This window comes from Lepus europaeus, chromosome 2, assembly GCF_033115175.1.
Source record: "Lepus europaeus isolate LE1 chromosome 2, mLepTim1.pri, whole genome shotgun sequence".
NCBI classification, from domain to species: Eukaryota; Metazoa; Chordata; class Mammalia; order Lagomorpha; family Leporidae; genus Lepus; species Lepus europaeus.
Window position 1 is genome coordinate 119,988,097 of NC_084828.1, and position 23,730 is coordinate 120,011,826.

The 23,730-nt window shown below is 42.6% G+C and overlaps 2 protein-coding genes and 1 pseudogene across 2 annotated transcripts in view; all 3 read right to left on the reverse strand.

Annotated features, from left to right (window-relative positions):
- Positions 1–5,677, reverse strand: part of PPM1L (protein phosphatase, Mg2+/Mn2+ dependent 1L) — a 329,607-nt gene extending 323,930 nt beyond the window's left edge. Inside the window, exon 1 of the mRNA XM_062212328.1 lies at positions 5,184–5,677. Coding sequence (XP_062068312.1) covers positions 5,184–5,582 — 399 coding nt within the window. The 5' untranslated portion in view covers positions 5,583–5,677. The remainder of the gene's footprint in view (positions 1–5,183) is intronic.
- Positions 5,592–6,711, reverse strand: LOC133751609 (skin secretory protein xP2-like). Its single transcript, XM_062181784.1, has 2 exons — positions 6,251–6,711; positions 5,592–6,135 (listed from the first exon to the last, which is right to left on the reverse strand). The coding sequence occupies exons 1-2, from the start codon at positions 6,709–6,711 to the stop codon at positions 5,592–5,594; spliced, it is 1,005 nt and encodes a 334-aa protein (XP_062037768.1).
- A 16,585-nt stretch (positions 6,712–23,296) lies between these two features.
- LOC133752568 (U4 spliceosomal RNA) lies at positions 23,297–23,456 on the reverse strand (annotated as a pseudogene).
- Between the last annotated feature and the right edge of the window lie 274 nt (positions 23,457–23,730).

Sequence of the window (23,730 nt, forward strand, 5' to 3'; positions counted from 1 at the left end):
CAGTAAAATTTACATACATATATATAACTCAACAAGATAAAAAGACATATGTAAGAAGAGAAAGGGGAAAATGGGACAGAGGAAAACTGAATGTAGGAAAGATGAGCTGTCTTGGAAGTGGGCTCACGTACCAATGAATGTATTCTACAAAATTCTAGGCATTTGCTAGAGGTAGGTCAGAGGTTTGCCTCTTAATAGTTCTAGAAGCTAACAAACACTGGATGACTCAATCAGTTACCTGAGTCAGCATCCTTAAGATTTAAAACCAAAAGGTTTCAGAGTCCTCTTTCTCCCTTAGTCTTCGTAAAGAAGATGCCACATAACCTAACGAAGTCCTCCACAACAGCATCCTTATTTGGCAGAGAGTTTTGGGAGACCATTCAGCATAGCAACCTCAATAGGCAATGACAGCACACAGTCTACACATGGGAATGCAGGAGGCAAAGGCAAGATTAGTACCAAGGTAGGGGTCAGGCACACAGCTCCTTGCAGGTCATCAGGAACTCTTTTTTGTTCTATTAGGGGTGGGTAGCATCTGGCCCATGGGTCATAAAAGACTCATGAAATCACCTAGTCCAGTCTTGGCAAGGCAAGTGCAGGCAGGACTCAAAACTCAATAAATCTATAAAAGGCTAATTTTTAAGCTGGTATTTTTGTATAACCCATGAATGATTTTATAAACACCCAAGTGGCCATTGGCAGAGAAAAGGTTCCCCATCCCTGAATCTGCAGCCCTCACGTATCCATTTGCCTTTGAAATTACAAACAAAATTTGCTGTGCATGCCCATTTTTCTGGGGCACATATCTGCAGTCTCATAGCATTCTCCAAGGGTAGTAAGTCTCAAGAAAGGTTGAGAACTACAGATCTAAAGAACTGTCTATGTATATCCTTTGGGTGTCAATCCTCTCTAAGCAGTTTCCCTTCTAAGCGCTGAGCCTCAAGATTGCAGGCCCTGACAAGCGCCTGAACTGTGACTTTTCTCTGATGCAAAATGAGTACCACTAAGCTGTAACCATTGGTCAAGCTGTGTGTCAACTGTCAAGATACATCTGACCTTTAGTACAGAAATGCCCATAAGCATATGGAGTACAGAACAATCCCTTCTCCTAGATAGGTCTCAGCAGTGAACAGGGACAAAACTGTCTCAAAGGATAGGTAATATTTCTTCTAGACGGTATAAAAAGAAACACACACACATCCTTTTTGCCTGTGGGTAGAAATTACAGTTAAGCACAACTACAATCATTTCCTATATATTATTTTTGAACTTCAAAAATAACAACCTTCCCATATAAATGCATAAAAATCCGAGAGGTTTTCTCACCTATTTGTTGTTGTATGCTATACAACAAAACAATCACTGTCAAAGCTTTAGGCACATATGTTGGAACTTCAAAAATGTTATGGAAAAATAAAATTAAAAGATAAGTTTATTTTGGTGCAAAAATTCTTTGAAATCCATGCATAGTTTTTCCTAATACCCATTTTGATTAACTTTTTGAACACCTCTGATATGCATGGATTTCAATATTTTTTGCACCAAAATAAGGATGTTTTAATTCTATTTTCTAAGAATTTTTGAAATACCCTTGTTCACAGTCAATCCACCCAGGGTATTGTGGCTAAGATGTCTCAAGGGCCCGAGAGCATCAGGTGAAGAAGCTGGCCTGTGAGACCACTGAGACAAAACTCTTTAATAATTCATCTAGAAGAAGAAAAGTCACAGTCATACCCAGACTGATCCTCAGCGTAACAAGTCCAGAAATTTATCTTTGTCAAAGAATCTGCAGGTGAATATGTTCCAGAAAACTAACTCATGCTAACCTAACTCTTAAGGGACTGAAGTACAAATCAGAATACCAATTTATTAACTAATCATAGAGACTATCCCTTTTAACTAATCAGAAAATATGCACCCAAAGCCAGGAGACTGCTTTTGCAATGTCCAATTATACCTAGAATCCTGAATTAGTAACCAAAAGCTCACCAGAAGTTACAACAGAGACACAGTTTAAGGAATATCTAATGAATTATCCTTGCCCAATCCACATCTTTCTAACAGTGATCAAACTGTGGCTTCCACAGGTAGAATCTCTCTCCCTTGGATATTGCTGCCCCCAACACTGCATACTTCTTGGTCCATGAGCTTCCTTCTTCTGTATCTTTCTCTCCATTGAGTCTGTCCCTAGACAGGGTATGATACAACTGACAAGGGCACACCTGACATGCATTATTATCTCTGTTTTTTAGATAAGAAACTCCCAGATAGGCAGCTTAAGCAACAAGCCTCAGGTCACAGCTAGTAAAAGGCAGAGCAGAGATTCAAAGCTAGATCTCAAATAAAGTCTGCCTTTTAATCTTGCAGTAAATAATGCTTTTTTCCCAGGTGTTTTTCCCTGGGCCTCCTATCCCCCAAGTTGGACTTAAATACCCACTTATGTGTCCCCATAACACCCTAAGCATACCATGACTATAATTTTTTTGGTACAGGTATGTGTATGCTTCTCTCTCTCTCTCTCTCTCTCTCTCTCTCTCTCTCTCTCTCTCTCTGCCTAGACTGAAACTTTAAGTAAAGAGTTTATATCTCATGCCCTCTTATACCCCCAGGTTGCCATTTATCAAAGCAAATACACAAAACAATTTGTCCAGTAGTTTCATACAAAGACAAACAAACAAAAGTCTCGAACTGGCCATGTAGCCTTAGGAAGGTCACAATTTCTCCAACCATCAGCATCTCATCCAAACAAATGGGATGAAGTGAATATACAAGGATGAAGTGGATAGTTAAGGATATACACAGTCCCCTTCAGATCTAAAAAGCACTATAACTTAGACGGTGCCTGGTTTTTTATGCTCCATCTTATTCGTGTGAATTACTAGAAATAAAATTAAATCCTTCCTGTATCTTTTGCAACACTCTTGATACAGCTTCTAAATACAAGAGACTTCAGGAGTCAATTAACATCTATACCAAAATCAAACGGTGGCACCCTCCTCTGGTGAATGTTAAAAGGAGCTAAACCACACAAAAGACAAGAATTAGGTGGCAGGATGTTCTTTGATTAATATATAAGAAAAAAATAAGACCAAAATAACCTAGTATTATTGGTTACTATCACACTCTGAATAGCAACTAAATAATTCCTTTCAGAGCACTTGCTTGTGCCGTAAAACAAAGCTACGATAAGTGAACTGGCTTCACACAGCAGGTTACAGAGAGAGGTATTTTTAAAGGTAATATAAACTATTTTACAAATAGCAAACGTTTTCAGGAAAATGATCTTTCAAGTTTTAGAGTATCAATCTTTTTAAAAAAATTTAATTATGCAATTACTTACACGTGCAGCAGGCTCAAAACACGACAATACCTCACAGCCAGACATCTACAACCCAAAGTTTCACAACAATATAATAGTCTATCTGGACCTTTAAATTAAAATTGCAGCTTCAAAGATGAGAAAAATTATGTCAGTAATTTTAATATAAAAATGTTTTTTAAAATGCAAGGCTTCAAAAACTTTGTAGAAAATTTACATCTTTTGAGTTCATTTTTCCATGAATTTTTTGAAGGCCCCTTTTCAAAGCTTATATGAATCTAGGCACATAAAATGAAAATACAGCTTTGTCTGACTCAAGCCAAGAAAACAAATCAGTTATTATATTGGCAACCATGTCATTCCGGTACGTTTTTGCCAAAGTACACAGTGTCTCTCCCTTCAATTAACTTCACATCTTTAACCTGCCCTGTGACCAAGGAGGAAAAAGAACCCAACTGCACAGGAGGCTACAAAAATTAGAACCTGTGAGAAACTGTCTTTCTGAAAGACAGATTACAAAAAAGGCTGGGATGGGTGGAAAATAGCAAAAACTGGTATCAGTTCTATCAAACAAGTTTTCCTACTGAGTTTGTCATTCTTGGCAAAGTCAGTTCTACAAAGCAGTTGGAATAGTATTGTGGAAATATTAGCAGGTGAGGGGTGGAGAAGGCAGGTAAGACAACTAACTGAGGACCTTCTCAATGTTTACCCAAAACAAAGGCCAAAGAACAAGTAAAAGCTTCAAAGAGAATGGCATTCCCTTCGGTTCCCAGCAGCCCACTCAGCCCACTCGGAGATCAGAGGGCAGAGAAGAGAGTTGAGGGGGTTGAGGGGAAAGTTGGATAGGAATGGCGGCAGGGGGCAGAGGAAGAAGGGCAAGAAAGCATGCTGCCCAAAGGAAGAAAAAGCGATGGAACTTAGTTACAACGGCCAAATTGAGAGAGATGGGGGTGACAGGTCTGGTGCTCTTTAGTGCATGGCGCTGGAGCTAAATTCACCACTGTCTGGGCCAAGGCTCAAGGACAGGCGCCAAACTCTCCCTCGACCTCCAGGAAACCTGAGATTCAGAGCGCAACCTAGTGCAGCAGAAATGTGGCACAGGGACTTGAACCGGCCCTTAGGCCCCTCTCCTTCTCCTGAACGAACCCCAAACAAAAGAGTGTAGAAGCAGGGAGACGCCTGCGCTTCGACGCGCAGGCCCGGGTGCAAGGGGTGAGGTCGGGGCACTGCCTCCTCTGCGGGCACTGGCACTGCAAAGGCCAGCGGCATCCCGGTCCCGCGCTGCGACCCGGCTAAAAACAGACGCCCAGCCAGGGGCTCCTGTCAAACGGCCGGGTTGCATTTGCAAAGTTGATGGAGTTGGGGAGAAGCGCTGAGCTGCCCCCTGGGCTTCCACCCTAGAGCGAAGGCGACACCAAGAATCACAGCTCCCTTCGCTCGCACTGAGCCCGGCTCTGCTCTGCAGATTGACTCTTTTTCCCTACTGTAACACCAGAGATACGGTCTGTCTTCTCAGTGTCCAGTTCAGCCTCAAACACTAAAAACAGGGGCAACTCAGGCCAGGAGCCAAAGTTCACTGGAAATACCACTAACTCTCCCCCCAAAAAAACAAGCACAGTCATTTGCTGGAGTCCGGCCTTAGGAACCTTAAGGCAAGAGGCACGACTCTCCATCTGCCTCCGCTAAATGGGACCCTCCATCCCAACCCTGCGAATTGAGCAGCATTTGTCCAGTCTGGCACCGGGTCATCACCACCACACCAGGGTCCTTCCCCGTGGCGCACACGACGTCCTGTTGTTTACACCCACAAGCGCACACACACACACATACACACCCCAAAACAAAGCCCCCAGGGAGCTCCTACCTCACCGCCGTGCCCATCGAAGATCCCGAAGATGGACGGGTGCGTCTTGTTGGCCAGATCCGTCAGAACTTCGAAGCGGTCCTCCATGTGGTCTCTGCGGCCCTGAATGGAGTACACCGCCACATTGTGGCTCTTGAACTCCCAGGTCTTGGAGAACTCGGCCTCCAGCACGTCGAGCCCCCCGAGTCGGTCGTTCTGCATGATCTCCGCCACCTTGCCCTTCACCATCTTCACGGCGTCCCGGCTGGACTTGACAATGGTCTTCACCTCGTCCGTGTGGAAGAAGTAACTCCACAGCGCCAAGCTGATGCACAGCAGGAAGAGCGTCTCGGGTCTCAGCAAGAAGTAGCGCATGATGCGACCCAGCAGAGACAGCAAAGTCATTGTATCCTCTATCATTTATTATCCCTAGAGCCCCAACCACCAGCAGCGACGCGCGCCCCGAAGGCTCGCCGGGTCCCAGAGCACTGCGGGGCCGGCCCGCGACCAGGGAGGCGGAGCGGCGGCCGAGGGTGGCGGGAGGGAGGAGGCGCGCGGAGCCGGGCAGGCGGCGGACGGGCAGGCGGCCCCGAACGGGCACCGCGAGCACAGGCAGTTTTCCTTTTGTCTCCCCGCTCCGGCGGCCCGGAGGCCCGTGCCCGCCGCCCGCGCCGCCTCCCCTCCCGCGCCCCCTTTGTGAGACCGCGGCGACGGCAGCAGCGGCAGCGTCGGGTGTCTCGGTGGAGTGAGAGGAATCGAGTGAAAGTTGCGCCGGGCGGGTCTGCCGCCGCGAGCAGGAGGGTAGGGGGACGCCGGCGCCCGCGCTGCCCCCTCCGGGGGTGTCCCCTCGCGGCTCCGGAGAGCGATCGGCAGGTGAAGAGGCGCAGGGCGCGAGAGCCGCGCTGGCGAGGGCTGGCACGTCCCCTCGGTCGCCGCTGCAGGGGCGCCCCGAGACACCCGAGGGCTCCGATTCCTTCACACACACCCCCTGGGGGCCCCAGAGAATAAAAGTTTTGCTGGAGCCTGGGCAAAGGCGGGGTACACGGCGCCCGGCAACGCGGCACGATCGGCGCTAAGCCGCAGGCGGCCGGCCCGGCTCTGCCTCACTCTCCCCGGCACCTCCAGCCTCGCTCGGCTCGGCTCGGCTCGGCTCGGTTTTGCCCGCGAGCTCCCTCCTCGCGCCCCGGCTCGCGCTCGCCCCGCCCTGTGCGCTCGCCCCGCCCCGTCCCGCCCCCTCGAGCGGGGATTCGAGACCCTGCGATGCTCCCAGCGAGCTGTCAGAGGCTAAGGAAGCGCTGCGCTGCTGGCGCGCGCTTGCAGCCCTGGGCGGGCCAGAGGAACACGGGGGGGGAGGCCACGGAGGCGTCCGCCGCCCGGCTCCTGCAGCTGGCCGTCCCCGCCGCCAGTACGGCTCCGAGGTCAAGATAATGCGGACCCTGCCAGCCTTCGCCTTGGTTTCCTCGGAGCCGCAGCTGCTTGCTGGGAAGTAGAGAAGCGCACGTGAGCGTTCCCCCCTCCGGCAGGCTGCACCGTAGTGCGGTCCCGGCATCGCCAGGCATAAGGCAAGCGAGAAGGGACGCACTTCTCCCGCTTCGCAAAGCGAGACGGAGACGCTCAAGTAGTTGGCGGCAGCCTGAGCGTTTTGCTACCGGGGCCTGCCGGAGTGGAAGGCCTAACGGCCTTCTCCTGCCCGAGAACCACAGAATGGGAGAACTCGAGTCCCATCAAGCGTGCGCTGATGATCGTCTCAGAAGCGGCGAGGAAGGTCTGGCCGCGACGCTGGGATCAGGAGTTGACTAAAGCCCTGCCTAGTCGCAACCCTGCCAGAAGGAGACAGGCAGCTTCCGAATGGAGCCGCGGGTCCAGGGCTGTGATTCTACCCTTTGGTATGAAGGTCCCTTTGACCCTCCTAAGCGGCGGCCTCCTATCCCGCATCAGCCGTCGCAGGAAATGGCCTAGGGGCGAGGGTCTGTGAATAAGCGGGAGTGAGTGCGGGCTTCCAGAAGCCTTCAACCCTAACTTGAAATGTGGGAGATGGATCTTCCTTGAAGGTGGGAATCGGTTCCAGAAGGGAACAGTGCACAAGTCAGCCTAGACCGCAGGGACGAGCGAGCCTTAAAGGGCGACAGTAACTCCGGCCACCCCTGTCCACGTACCAGAGTGCTGATCTGCCTCCGAAGCCGGCGGGCCTGGAGAGCAGAGGCTGCGCCATCCCAGCCAAGGCAGGGCCTGTCCCCTCAAGCAGTTCTGCCTTGCTATGATCCTGGTTGTGTTTTGCGAAGTAAAATAAAAGGTTTTGGAAGGAAAAAGCACCAAAATATTCACACTGTTTAACTGCTCTAGTGGATTATGGGTGGTTTTCATTTCCTGTTTTAGACTTCTATTTTCCATAACTTTTCCAAAGTTGCCACAAAAGGCATAGATTTCCATCATAACCAGAAAAAAATGGGAATTTACACATTTAAATAGCATATACAGTATAATATCAATAATAAAAATCATAGAAAAGAGAAAGAAAATACAAAGAACTGTTGACAGATTGTGATTTTGACATGTAGGATATGGTCTCTTGTTCTGCTTTGCACTGCTCAGTGTTTTCCACCTAATAAATACAGAAAATAAAAGTCTAAAACAAATTGTGTGTTCAATAATGAAAGATTCCAAAATGAGGTAACAATTCAAAATCCTTTAGGAACTGTAAAAGAAGGTGATGCATTAGTGTTATTGATATAAGTTTTCAGGGGCAGACATTGTAGCATGGATGTTAAGCCGGCACTTGGGTCACCTCCATCACATGTTGGAGTCCAAGTCCCACCTCTGGTTCAGATTTGGCTTCCTGCTGTTGCACGCTATGGGAGGCAGCAGATGATGGCTCAAGCACTTGGGATTTTGCCACCTGCTAGAGACATCTGGATTGAGTTTCTGGCTCCTAGATTCCGATTGGCCCAGCCTCATGTGTTGTAGGGCATTTGGAAAGTAAACTAGCAGATAAAAGGAGTCTCTCTCTCTCTCTCTCTCTCTTTCTCTCTCTCTCTCTCCCTTTCAAATAAAAATAAGCTTTCAAGTTTCCAACTTTTTTTTACTATAAATTAGCAAATCACTTATAGGTGTCTTATCAATCTATATATGAATATGTTTATCACAAAGATTACAGAACTACAAGTCAAACTGGGCCATGGAATAGTAGTAAAATCAAACCCAGAGGCCCACCAGGCCTGTCCACAACATTCCTGTATTGATAATCACACAATAGATGCTTAGGAAGAGCAGAAGCTCTGCTTCCCCATACCTAAGCAAAGAGGAGAAATTATCTTACGGATCACTCTGCAAGTTAAACAGCAAGGCTTGACTTGATGAATTAACTAAGAAATCTACATATCCTGAGAATCTAAGGAGATATGTGTCGACATTTACATATAAGTGGTTCATCCTGTGAAAAATCAAATAACTTTTTTAAGAATTATTTTATTTGAAAGGCATACTTAGAGAGAGAGGGAGAGACAGAGATCTTCTGTCCGCTGGCTCACTCCCCAAATGGATCAATGGTCAGGGCTGGACCAGACCGAAGCCAGGAGCTAGGAGCTTCTCTCAGGTCTTCCACATGACTGCAGGGGCCCAAAGACTTGGGACATCTTTCAGTGCCTTCCCAGGCACATTGTCAAGGAGCCAGATTGAAAGTGAAGCAACCAGGACTCAAACTGGATGCTGGCTTTGCAGGCCTTGGCTTTACCTGCTATGCCACTTCAGCCCCCAGTAAAATAATTTTTCAAGCAGAATCTACAGGCACTTGTTTATTTATATTAAGAAATTCATGTAATTTACATTGTCAATTTAAAAAAAATGACTAAATAAGATTTTTGTTATAGTTTACTGTGCAATTTAATGTACTGGGGCCAACACTGTGGCATAGTGGGCTAACCTTCCATCTGAAGTGCTGGCATCCCAAATGGGCACCCATTCAAGTCCCAGATGCTCCTCTTTCGATCCAGCTCTCTGCTATGGCCTGGGAAAACAATAGAAGATGACCCAGGTTCTTGGGCCCCTGCACCCATGTGGGAGACCCGGAAGAAGCTCCAGGCTCCTGGCTTCGGATTGGCCCAGTTCCAGCCATCGTGGTCATCTGGGGAGTGAACCAGCAGATGGAAGACCTTTCTCTCTCTCTCTCCCTATATCTGTAACTCTGCCTCTCAAATAAATTTTTAAAAATCATTGTAAAAAAGAAATTTAATGTATTATAGAAATAAAAAAGACCTTCTTCTAGTGACTAACATTTGCAAATTTCTTGAGACTACAAAGGTTTTTTATGTATAGCAGCTTATTTCCATTCTCTTAACAATCCTCTGAGGCAAACAGAGAAGCTGTCGTCTCCATTTATGTATGTAAGGGAAGTGAGGCACAAAGATGTCAAATGAATATCATACTTCAGCAAATAACTCCATTCTTCTTATCACCAGTTTCATACTCTAACATCCACACCGATTGCCTAGTGATGCTGAGATAACTAATTTTACACTTCTGTGGTAACATTTCAGTAGATCTCTGCCATAGAAATATCAAAAAGAATACATGGGTTCTTTCTTTTATTAATTGTTTATTTCAAAGGCAGAGTGACAGAGAGTTAGAGAGACACAAAGAGAGGGAGACAGAGATCTTCCATTCATTGATTCACTATCCAATTGGCTGCAACATGCCAGGAACAAGAACACCAGGTCTCCCACATGGGTGGCAGAGGCCCAAGTACTTGGGCCATCTTCCACTGCTTTCCCAGGGACATTAGCAGGAAACTTGATTAGAAGTGGAGCAACTTAGACTGGAACCGGCACTCCTTTATGGTGTGGTGGCTTAACCCACTGCTCCATAACACCAGCCACAAAATACATGGAATTCTTATTCCACAATTTTGATTTTAGACTTTGGGACAAGCACTGCACTATGAATATTTCCCTTACTCATTGAAAATATCTGTGGGGCAGAAGCCAAGTGCCAGTAAACTGATCCAAAAGATCTGTTGCTAGTGAGATAGTGTCTAAATTTCACAGAGAGGAAAAAGGTAGGATAAGTGCACATTATACCAATGCTTTACTACTATAAGTAACATGGCAACGAATAGAGAGCTAATGACAATCCTAGGTTTTCATGAACTACAATAGTGATAAAATCTTTTCCAGGTAATTACCATTTTCAACTATGCAAGTAACTCATGTCAAACTTCTAACATAAATATATCACTTTTAAAAATTATTTTCAGAAGGGCCGGCGCTGTAGCATAGCAAGTAAAGCCGCCACCTGCAATGCTGGCATTCCTTATGGGTGCCGGTGTGAGTCCCTGCTGCCCTACTTCCGATCCAGTCCCCTGCTAATGAGCCTGGGAAAGTAGTGGAAGATGGCCCAAGTATTTGGATCCCTGCACCCACGTGGGAGACCCGGAAGAAACTCCTGGCTCCTGGCTTCAGATCAGCTCAGCTATGGCCATTGTGACCCTTTGGGGAGGGAACCAGCGGATGGAAGATCTTTCTCTCTCTCTCTCTCTCTCTCTCTCTCTCTCTGTAACTCTGCCTCTCAAATAAAATAAATAAATCTAAAAAATATTTTCAGAAAAAAATTTCATAGTTCTACCTCTTAAGTTTAAGGAATATTTTTAAAAAGTTTTAACCAGTGAATCTATTTTCCAGTAAGATGTTGCTCCATGATGCCCTCATCTATTTTTGTTTTTGCCACTTCATACGAAGTTATAAAACTCAAATGTAAAGTGACTTATCAGCTGAGCCTCTGATTGATGTATCTGATTTTAAAATACCTTAAAATAATACATTTTAAGTAAAACTTTTATATGTATAGAAATTCTCTGAATATTTTAAAATTTCAATTAAATTAAAATTATCAGTCAGTTTAAGTTGTATTTAACAGAGTTACAGAGAGAGAGAGAGAGAGAAGCCTGGAGCTGCATTCACATCTCCCATGTGGGTGGCATGGGCACACTGGAATATTGAAGCTATGGATGGAAGATCTCCCTCATACCCTGCCACTGCTCTGCCTTTTTTTTTTTTTTTTAAGATGTATTTATTTATTTGAAAGGCAGAGCATGAGAGGGAGAGAGAGATCATCCCTCCACTGGTTCACTCCCCAAACCGGGCCACAATGGCCAGACATGGGCCAGTCGGAAGCCAGGAGCTTCTTCCGGTCTCCCACATGGGTGCAGGGGCCCAAGAACTTGAGCCATCTTCTATTGTTTTCCTAGGCGCATTAGCAGGGAGCTGGACCGGAAGTGAAGCAGCCAGTACTCAAACCCATGCCCATACGGCATGCCGGTGTAGCAGGTGGGGGCTTTACCCACTATGCCACAATACCAGCCCAGCTGTTCTACCTTTTTTTTTCTTTTCTTTTTTTTTTTTTTTTGCCAGGCAGAGTTAGACAGTGAGAGAGAGAGACAGAGAGAAAGGTCTTCCTTCCATTGGTTCACCCCCCAAATGGCCGCTACGGCCGGCGCACAGCACCGATCCGAAGCCAGGAGCCAGGTGCTTCCTCCTGGTCTCCCATGCAGGTGCAGGGCCCAAGTACTCTACCTTTCAAATAAAGAAATCTTAAATAAAAACCTTAATCACATATGTCTGTATCCCTGAATAATAATTTTTTTAGTTTTGCTTAGCTTTGACATTTATAAAAATGATATCTTACAATATAATCCTCCAGTATGTGTATTCTCACTATTAAATTTCTAGATCCTCCCATGTTTTTACCCATAGTTCAGTCATTTTTACTGCCATATAATAGTCCATTGTTTATGTATTCATCTTTCTATGGATTTTTAAATTCTAATTGTTCCTATTATGATCAACGATCCCATGAATGATTTTTTTTTTTTTTACTATCTCAGTGCACAAATAGAAGTTTCTCTAAGCTATAAACCTACAAGTAAAAATTCTGGGTAGTACAGAATAAAAATGTTCCACTTTACAATTTAAGGCCAAGCACACCAAAATGGCATATGGAGTGTCCTAGGCAGAGATCTTAACTGCTATTATGAAATGCTCAGCCCTAAAACTTAGGGCCAAATTATTATTTTTTAATTACATTTTTTTTGACAGGCAGAGTTAGACAGTGAGAGAGAGAGAGACAGAGAGAAAGGTCTTCCTTTTTCCATTGGTTCACCCCCCAAATGGCCGCTACGGCCGGGGTGCGCTGCAGCCGGCGCGCTGCACTGATCCAAAGCCAGGAGGCAGGTGCTTCCTCCTGGTCTCCCATGCAGGTGCAGGGCCCAAGCACTTGGGCCATCCTCCACTGCACTCCTGGGCCACAGCAGAGAGCTGGACTGGAAGAGGAGCAACCAGGACAGAATCCAGTGCCCCAACCGGGACTAGAACCCCAGGTGCTGGCGCTGCAGGTGGAGGATTAGCCAAGTGAGCCGCGGCACCAGCCAGGGCCAAATTATTTTTGAGAATATATTATTCCCATTTACACTCCCACCAACAGTATAATTGAAGTTTCTTAATGTAAGGGACCTTATAAATTCAATCTTAAATGTTACTAAATATTGGTATTTTCCATAAATGGTTGGCCATGATCATGATTATTAAAACATATTAAATCTTCAGTGCTTCTCATAAAACCTTTCTAGATACAAAATTTAATAGTCTTCTAATTTAAATGTCCCTTGCATGAAAAATGGATGCTTTAGTAGAACAGCTAAGAAAATAAATTGATCTATTTAAATACAATAATATATCAATTTGGACTTAGTTTAATATTTCAAATTTTCTGTAAAATGAAAAACTAACATGACAGCCCAATGTTGCTTTCTGCAACTCAGGTTTTTATAGTAATTACAGAGATATATCAAGGATAGTTGTTTTCTGAGTAAAACTTTTATATTATTGTACCAAATCTATTTACATAAACCGTACCTACCCATTCCCTAGAATCCTTCATTTAATTTTCCTAGGCTTCTCTCTGATAATCATCAAGCATGCTTCCTAAATTCTAATGTTAATCTAAAGCATTTCATGTATTTTTATATGCTAATCAACAGACATCAATATTCTTGACAATTTGTACTGTGAAACACTGGGAAAAATTGTTTTGTGATGGATCCACTGATGACAAAATACAGCATAGGTAGGAAAACAAAATTCTGCTTCTCTCCCCAAGGGAGGTAGGGATTTTTTTTTTTTTCTTTAGAGCAACTCAAAAGGAAGAAAATAATAGTCAAACTCAAGAACACAAGTAACTCTGGTAGTCTTGAAGTAAAGTAAGAATAGGGCCCTTGAGAGTTGTTGCAGTTAATTCAAGCTTGATGCCCAAGATAGACTAAGCTTAATATCCCATTCTTATGCCTACATTCTTATTCTTATGATTTAATTACTTGAACGTCAGACTGACAGAAAGAGAGAGAGAGAGAGAGAGAAATCTTCCACCCTTGGTTCATTTCCCAAATGCCGAAAATATCCAGGGCTGGTGCAGGCCGAAGCCAATAACTGGGGGCTCCATCTGTATCTCTCACGTGCATGGCAGGGCCCCCTGCACCTGAATCATCATCCACTGCCTTTTTAGACACAGTCGCCAGAAGCTGGATTGGAAGTCGAGGTGCTGAGACTCCAAAAGGGACTCTGATACAGTACGCAGGCATCCTAAGTGGCACCTAACTAGTAGAATCAACTCAAATTCTTATATTCCAAATTGTGATGGCTTACCTATGCACCCCGAGAGTGATTCGGATTTGCTTCAGTTTTCCTGTGTTCCCTACATGGTTTCCATTCAAAACGCTTTCTTTATGTTGAGATCACTGGAAAAAAGACTAAATGTGAAAATCTGAGTACACTGAATATAAGATTATTCACAAAACATTCCTGTAGCTTTCTTCTTGGTAGGATGTTTGATAGCTCACCAGAAAATCTCTATTTACACAATAACTTGAGGGTTTATTCCTATCTATATATGATAAAGTTTATTCCTATCTATATATGGTAAAGTTTTTTTTTTAAAGATTTATTTATTTATTTGAAAGTCAGAGTTACACAGAGAGAGGAGAGGCAGAGAGAGAGAGGTCTTCCATCTGATAGGTCACTCCCCAGATGGCCGCAATGGCCGGAGCTGTGCCAATCCGGAGCCAGGAGCCAGGAGCTTCTTCTGGGTCTCCCACGTGGGTGCAGGGGCCCAATGACTTGGGCCATCTTCTACTGCTATCCCGGGCCATAACAGAGAGCTGGACAGGAAGTGGAGCAGCTGGGTCTCGAACCTGCGCCCATATGGGATGCCAGTGCTTCAGGCCAGGGCGTTAACCCACTGCACCACAGCGCTGGACCCAGGTAGAGATTTTTATGACCCAAAAAGTCATGTGCTCTAAGGTTACATACAGGTAAAGGTAGGTAGGACATATGTCCATTTCCATGGTAATTTCAAATGAGTTCCTCTTTCCTGGCTCTTTTGGTGCTTCAGTAACCTCCAACGTTTCTTCATCGCTACCTGAACGCAAGTTGCCTATAATAGCTTCTTGTACTGTGACCATGACCTTAATTCATCATAGCTTTGCTTGCGAAATAGCTGGTCAGTCTCTTGTCTCCAGCCATACCTGTGCTGATGAGAACTCCTTAAAAGGCTCCCCATTTGGGGGCAGCACTGTGGCACAGCAGGTTAAAGCCCCAGCCTGCAGCACTGGCATCCCATATGAGCACCAGTTCAAATCCTGGCTGTTCCAATTCCAAGCCAGCTCCCTGCTAATGCACTTGGGAAAGCAGCAGAGGATGGCCCAAGTCCCCAAGGAAGCTCCTGGCTCCTGGCTTTTGATCTGCTCAGCTCTAGCTGTTGCAGCCATTTGGGGAGTGAACCAGCAATTGGAAGACTTACCTCTCTCTGTAACTCTCTAATAAATCTTAAAAAAATAAATAAATAAAAACTCCTCTCTTCTCACTCAGCCCTCCAAGGTGTTATACTGCCACAAATATTTCCCAAATAATATAATCTTAACAGATTCCAATCATTACAAACACCTCATACTTATCCCAATGATGGAGATGACTCTTTGGTCCCTTTGCAGGCTTAGAACTCCCAGAAGTTAACCACATACCTTAAATCTACATCTTGGACTAAATATTATAGTGTCTAAGATTCCATATGACAGACATTAGTCAGGGTCAAGTATAATAAGTTCTTACTGTACTGAATTCTAATTATCTATATTTCTTTTCTACTTCTCAATTTTTTGTATGACTCACATATTTCCAGATACCTTAAAACCTTTTATCTTATTTTTCTCCTTATTAACAACTCTTCTTATATTAGTGATATGCTAGTAAATGTTAACCACTTGCTCTCTAGATTGGAGATAAGAACTAAGACTGGTGTGTTTCTGTGATATAAATATTCTAATCATGGCTGATATCAAGCTACCCCACTGAACATAAAGTTGGAAAGAGTTTCTCAGTAGGACTCTATTATGTACTATTTCCAAGGATTCAAAGGATGTAAATAACTTTAAGAGCATAGATAACAGAAGAATTCAGTAAATAATTGATGTTTGGTGTGATTACTACCTTTTCAGTATAGTTTACTTAATTATAGGTTTATAAAATTTAATAGTGCCTGTGTTTGGTGCTGGGGGAATTTTCTGCTGGGGGAATATGTGTGTTCTAGATATTGCCTGTTGAGCTTTAACATCATTTCGACACTCTTCTAAGTTCTCTTCCTTCTAATCATGGGAAATGGAAAAATAAAAACCGTATTTCCCAGGATCTCTGGCAGACAGAATGTTGAAAGTAATTTAGGGTTTACTGACCTTCTGTGAGATGATCTTGTTTGAGATCTGGAAGGCAGAAGAGAGTCAAAAATCATTCTTCTTACAGCTCTGTTAGCTGATGTTCAAGTTCTGGTAAACCGAGTGAGTGGCCAACCCAGATGATCTAAGTTTGCAGTTTTGTGGAAGCTAGAAAGCTGCCTAATGACAGGCCCTGACTTCAGCTACCCAGGACCTTACTATGCTTTTGTGAGTATCTAATTCCTTGTGTTAAATGTTATTTTCCAGGGCTGGTGCCATGGAGTAGTAGATAAAGCCGCTGCCTGCAGTGCCAGCATCCCATATGGGCACTGGTTCAAGTCCCACCTGTTCCACTTCCAATCCAGCTCTCTGCTAAGGCCTGGGAAAGCAGTGGAAGATGGCCCAAGTCCTTGGGCCTCTGCACCTGCTTTGGAGATGCAGAAGAAGCTTCTGGCTCCTGGCTTCGAATTGGCGAAGCTCCGGCCATTGCGGCCATCTGGGGAGTGACCCATCGGTTGGAAGACCTCTGCCTCTGCCTCTGCCTCTGCCTCTCAAATAAATAGGTGGATCTTAAAAAAAAAGTCATTGTCCTAGAAGTATCTGAGGTGTTTCATTGACTGTTGCACTGAATTCTCACAGAACACGTACCTGTGGTGTCTGCTTGTTTTCTTTATAGGACGTTCAAAGGAAGCATCAAAATAATCACCAGCACAGGTCTAGTTAATCTTTTTCCCTATATGGTTTTTCATTCTAAATTTTCTCTAATGTTACTTGACATTTCATTCGCATCCTGAGATGTGGCTGTGGTATAAATCAATTACTACTCTATATTTTTTTTCAATAGATCCTTCTGGAAAGGTCAAGGAAAGGAATGCTCAGTTAAGTGGAAGGAAAAGGAAAATAACAACTCTTCACTTCTATTATTACTGTTTATAACATCAGAAGCCTGAGAGTGAAGAATGGCTAATCATTTTTTGCTATTTTATTTTTAATTTATACCAATTCTTTAGTCTATTGGAATGCCCCATTTCTGAGGAAGACAAACAAAATTGCTATTTTCTTTTAAGGGTACCTAGAAAAATGAATCATGGGCTTTACCTTGTGATTCTACTACATACACTATTTAAAAATTTCTTTTCAGAAATTACTTCCTACAATATAAATCTATTTATATGCATTTTTTTTATTTTGTCAGGGGGCCAGGGAGAGAAGAGGAGGGACAAAAATGGAGAAGTTATTGTTATGAGATAAAATCTAGTTTTCACTCTTCTCCTACAAACATCTTTTCTTTTTATCTTCATAGACTTTATCCTTTTCTTCAAGTCTCTCTTCCAGTCATATATTTTGTTTTGTTTTCCCATTCTAGTCAGCAAGCCTTAGCACGTCTCTTTTCCAACCTTTTCTTGACCACAGAACAGTTTTCATTCCTGAAGGAAGTCTTCTGTTTCAGCCAACAAAACCCATGTAATTATCTTGCAGGCAAAAACCATTATATATGTTTCCAGCTATTCCACCAGTCTTCCCTTATCATTTCCTTCTGCTCTCTTTGTGCCTGATAATGCGTTTGCTCATACTGAGCTACTATCATCTGTATCGTCTGATTATAGACATTGTGGAGGCTCATCATGCTTTAATGTTTCTCACAATCTCTATTCAGAGGATAGCAAAGTCTCTCAAGCAATGCGATATGTAAAGAAGCCTATGGATGGGCAATTAAATGTTCCACTTCTTTGCTCACCTTGCAGATTAATTTACTGATTTTTATTTTATTTCAACCAATGGAATCAAACCAATGCAAATAAGTTAGAACCAAAGATAATTTACTGAATGATCTTAATCCAAAAATGAATGGCCTAATTTTGAAGTAGTTCACCTCAGGGGAAACTTATTTGGAGGAAGAGATGGGGGGTGGGAGCAATATGAGATCATAGCAATAAGAGAAAATTGAAAAATTTTTGAAGAAATTTAGCTCAATTGTGAGAATAAAAAGTAACAATTTTAGTTTTATAGTAAAAAATAAAAGGACATAATAAAAATAGAGGTAATAATAGAGTTGGAATTTTTCTCAATATTTGGTTAAAGTTAAAAAATTCTCTCTACATTTGTCACCCTAGAAGTTTCCATCCATGGCTAAGACATGAGTTACCCTCCTTACAGTATTGGTTCCTAAATGCATTTGGAGTCACATCTCTCCTTGAGGTTCTGCATCCAACTACTCATTCAACATTTCTGCAAAAAGTCACCTCAAAGTCAGTACATTCAAAACCAAGTTCATGGCCCCTCTCAAGTGTTCTTTCCCTCTGCAAATAGCACTGTGTATCCATTTGCACTAGCCAGAAATCTAGAAGTTATTCTTGATTCTTCTTTCTTTTCTGTCATATCCAAATCACCAAATCCTGTCTATTTGACCTGCTATAACACTAATGTAATCTACTGCAGCCCTAACTCTCATCCATCATTTCCCATCTGGAACACTGCCATAACCTTCCAGTGTATTCATACTTTGTCAGTCTTACACCCTTTCAATTCCCTATGCATACAGCAGCCAGGGAAGAGAGCTGACGGGAAGGTGGGGGATGAGTGTGCTGTATAAAAAATAAGAGAAAAATCATAAACCTGTGATTTTTAAAGTAAAAAATTCAATCCTGCAACAATCTGACTTAAAATACTTGCATGACTGCTATTGTTCTTGGAATAAAGACAAAAAGGTTTTATGAAGGCCCTTCTCTCTTTATCAGACTTACTCCGTGCCACCTGCTACCTCAGCCCATCCTCTTCAGTTATATTGCCTTCCTACAGTTCCTATAAAACACCAAGTTCTCTTCCAACACAATGCCTTCTTCTCCTGAAGTTCCGCAGCACTGGAAGGCACACTTTCACAAGCCCACTCTCCTGCCACATTCTTCTTTGTTAACTATTACCTCTTTGTTCTCAATTCATGTATCACTTTCTCAACTCTCTTTCACAATTGATCCATGTAAGTATGATCTTTCCTGCCCCCTTTCATGGCAATCTGTACTTGTACTTCAACATGCTCATCCAAATTGTAAATATGTATTTGTTATGATTTTTTAAATTAACGTCTGTTTTCACCCACTCCCAGTATCTTGTTTTACTCTCCATACGTGTAACCAAACGAATGTTGTTATTCTGAAATTGTCTTTTTAGTCTCAAAGTCTCTCTTCTCTTGCTGATAATTAGTGATTCTAATCAATGTGATCTTAAATCAATAATAACAATACAAATAAAAGAGAAGTAAAAGAATAATCATCCATGGATAGTTGAAAACTGATTTTACTAGCAGCTAGAAAACACTGAAGGCTATACAGATTTATTTTTATTTTTAACATGTTCACCTTAATATCATGCTTACACTACATACATATGGAAATTCTGTATAAGAAATAGTGTCCATTTTTCTACTAGGATATTTATATTCTTTTTTCTGAAGTATAAAAACTTGTGTGTGTATATGTGTGAAGATTATCATTTATAGGGTAAGTATTTTCCACATTGCCATTTACCTTTCCATTGTTTATGAGTTTTGGAATGAAATTAGCTTTTTTGATTTTGGTTTTTGTTGTTTATATTTTGTCATTGTAAACTCAATTCTACCTTTGCTTTCATAATCTATGCCCTTTATATCATGCATAGGAGGGAAGGAGGCTTTTCATTCTGCTAGGATGCAAGGGTACATCCCCCAGCTGTTTTTCCCACCAGGCCCAATATACTACAGGATATGACTCACTCATTCATCTATTTATATGCTTGTCAGTCATTCAATACCTACTATGTATCAGGCACTATACTAGGAAACCAGGCAAAAGGGACACAATCTTTATCTTCACGGAACTTGCAGCGAGAAACACAGACCGTCAACATCTGCCACTCATACATACACAACTATATCTTGGCCAATGTTAATACAAGCATGTAGAAGGTAATTTCTATGGTGATTGTCCCAACTTGCCCAAATATAAAGTAGAAAAAAAGGGGTTGGCAGTCCTACTATAGGGGAAGAAATTGCCATTCTTGGATAGGCCAGTGTTTACTAACTACACCTTATTGCTCTCATGTATGTCCACCCCAGCATCTTGAATACGTGCCCTTCTTCACCACTCAAGGCACATAACACACCAATTACAATGGCCAAAATCCAAACCCAATACCAAATGCTGGAGAGGATGTGGAGCAAAGGGAACTTCTATTCATTGCTGGTAGGGATGCAGAATGCAGCAGTCACATTGAAAGACAATTTGACAGTTTCCTACAAAAGTAAACAGTCTTCTCATAAAAATCCAGCAGTTATGCTCCTTGGTATTTACCCAAGTTAACTGAAAATTTACTTCCACATAAAAACCTGGACAAAGGAGCCATCATTGTGGCATAGCTGGTAAAACTGCCACCTGTGACGCCAGCATCCGATGTGGGTGCTGGTTCAGTCCTGGCCATTCCACTTCCAATCCAGCTCCCTGCTAATGCACTTGGGAAAACAGTGGAAAACAGCCCAAGTGCTTGGGCCCCTGCTACCCTTGTGAGAGACCTGATGGAAGTTCCTGACTCCTGGCTTCAGCCTGGCCCAGATGTGGCCATCTGGGGAGTAAACCAGCAGATGGAAGATCTCTCTCTCTCACTCTCTAGTGCTCTCCCCTCTCTCTCCTTAACTCTGACTTTCAAATAAATAAAACTTAAAAAAAAAGAGCCTGCACATGAATTTTTAGATTTTTTTTCATAGTTGCCAAGACACAGAAGCAATCAAGATGTCATTTTAGTAGGTGAATTGCTAAATTGACATATACAGAGAATAGAATATTATTCACAGCTAAAAGAAATGAACTATCAAGCCATGAAAAGATATAAGGAAAATATAAATGTATATTTCTCAGCAGAAGTCAATCTTGGGAGCCAGCGCCGTAGCTCACTTGGTTAATCCTCCACCTTGTGGCACCAGCATCCCATATGGGCACTGGGTTCTGGTCCTGGCCGCTCCTCTTCCAGTCCAGCTCTCTGCTGTGGCCCGGGGAGGGCAGTGGAGGATGGCCCAGGTGTTTGGACCCCTGCACCCGCATGGGAGACCAGGAGGAAGCACCTGGCTCCTGGCTTCGGATCGGCACAGTGCAAGCTGTAGCGGCCATTTGGGGGGGGTGAACCAACGGAAGGAAGACCTTTCTCTCTGTCTCTCTCTCTCTCTATCTGTCAAATAAATAAATAAATAAAAAGAAGTCACTCTTAACAGGCTTAACAGTTTTTGGGTTTTTTGTTTGTTTGTTTTGTTTTTTTGAGGCTTAGGGATAGAGTTTTATTGTTAGCCCATGTCTGGCTGGGTGCAGAACTGCCCTTGCCATTTTGGCTACCACAGGCCTCCTGGGAGAATAGGCAGCAAAGATGGCTCCAGATGGCTCTCAGCAGCCACTTCAGACCTTGGGGCTTAACAGGATATTCTTAAAAAGGTGGAACTATGGAAACGGTAAAAGGATCAGTGGTCTCCAGGCGTCAGTGAGAACGAAAGGATACACAAGTGGTACACAGAGGGTTTTAAAAACAGCGGAATTCTTCTGTATGATATTAAAATGTGGATGCATGTCATTTAAATTTGTCCAAACCTATAGAAAGCACAACACCCAAAATGCACCCTAATATAGACTATGTACTTTGGGTGATAATGATGTATTAATGTAGTTCATTGATTGTAACAAATGTACTATTCCAGTGAGGAGTTTGATAGAGTAGGCTCTGTGTATGGAACAGGGAATATATGAGAAATCTGTGTACCTCTGCTCAGTTATGCTGTGAACCTAGAGTTACTAAAAAATAATCACACATACATATTGTGTGACTGGGCAAGTTATCTTTCTTTACCTCAATTTTCTCTTCTGTAAAATGGATATAATTATTGCTTATATTATTTTTATCTGAAGTATAAAAATTTGTGTGTGTGTGTGTAAAGACTATCATTTAGAGAGTAGATATTTTCCCCACCTTGTCACTTACCTTTCCATTATTTATGAGTTGAAATAAAATGAACTCCATTTGATTTTGGTTTTTGTTGTTTATCACATGGGTTACTGTAAAGATTACATGAGCTAATATACACAAGGTATTTATAACAGTGTCTGGCACTAGTGAAATATTATTAGTTGGAGGTGATGCATAGGTACAAGTTTATAGGTAACTCTTCTACACATGGGGAAGAATATGTTAGGATCCTGTATAGCACAAGGCACTGTGAGGATTTTTAGAATAATGAAATATATCAGGTTAGAAGGAACACGAAGATTTCATGAAGGAGGGGGTGGGGGAGTTGGAGACAGGAGGATTTTGACATGCAGAAAAAGAACTCTGGAGTAGTGGAAGTAGACTTCAAGAAAGAATGAATGACATTCATTTTGATTGCTTACATTGCTTCAGAAAGAGGAAAGTTTAGAGAACTAGCAGGAAATGAGTAATACTAATCAGTTGGCTTTGCATTTTGAAGACCTTTGAATAAGTTTATATTATTTCATTGGCCATACATATAAAGTAGTAGATTTTAAAGAAAAACAACATCAGAAGTGTGGTTAAGAAAGGATGATGAAATTAACTCAAATCCATCATCATTATAGGAAAAGATACTCAAAAGTTAGACCTTATATTTGCATACACATGTTCATAACAGCACCATTCACAATAGCTAAAAGGAGGAAGCAACCCAAAGGTCTATTGACAGGTGAATGGATAAACAAAAAGTGGTATACACATACAATGGGATATTGCTCAGACGTAAAGAGGAAGGAAATCTTGTCACAAGCCATAACATGAATGAATCTTGAACACTAAGTGAAATAAGCCAATTATCAAAAGAAATATACTGAATGATTCTGTTTATCTGATGTTAGAGATTGAACAGAACTTGGCTCCTCAATCTTGTGAAGATTCTTAAACCCTAAAGTCTGTTAATGGTTAATGGATTAAGGGTAGAGACTTCATCTAATAATGGCCTCTGGTAGGTGAGTCTGGTGGTAACTCTTTAGATCATTGGAAGCATGCCTTCAGAAGATAGTTCTCATGAGAGGGTTGCTTCATTAAGCTAAGTTCAGTTTAGCTTCCTTCCTGCTCCCTGGCTCACTGTGTGAGTGCTCCTCTGCACCTGCTCTGCCATGCCAGTCTCCAGCGGATATCAGACTAATAGGACCATCTGAGCCTGAACTACGGACCTCCAAATTGTAAGCCACAGCCATTTTCCTTCCCAAGAAGCTCCTCTCAGGTCATTAATTCCAGTAATGAGGAGCTAATACTTGCAAGTATTTGAAGTATATTTATAGAAAAAGAAAGTAGAATAGTGGCTACCTGGGGTGGGGGCAGGGAATGGAGAGCTGTTCAATGAGTAAATGAGTATAGAGTTTCAAGTCTTTAAGATGAAAAAGTTCTAGAGATCTGTTTCACAGCAATGTGACTAGACATAACACTACTGAACCACTTAGAAATGGTTAAGATGGTAAATTTTCAATTAGCAATAATCGTGCCTCGGATAAACCTCATTCGCTATGATACTGCCACTGCGCAAAGCTAAGATGGTAAATTTTATTATGTGTTTTTTTCCACAATGCAAAGAATATTTACTTATTCTTTGCTGTTGGTGACTTCAGCATTTCTTAACATGGAGTCTTTTTTGAAAGAACTGTTAACCTAATCAACGCTCAGTCACATACAGGTAGTGTCACATGAGTCTTCCCTGGAAGCAGACTGATAACATCTGGAATTAACACCTCCACATTTAAGCTCTATGGAAGTCACGCTTGAACTAATATGAGTTTAGTATCAGAGCATCTATAAGGACAATAA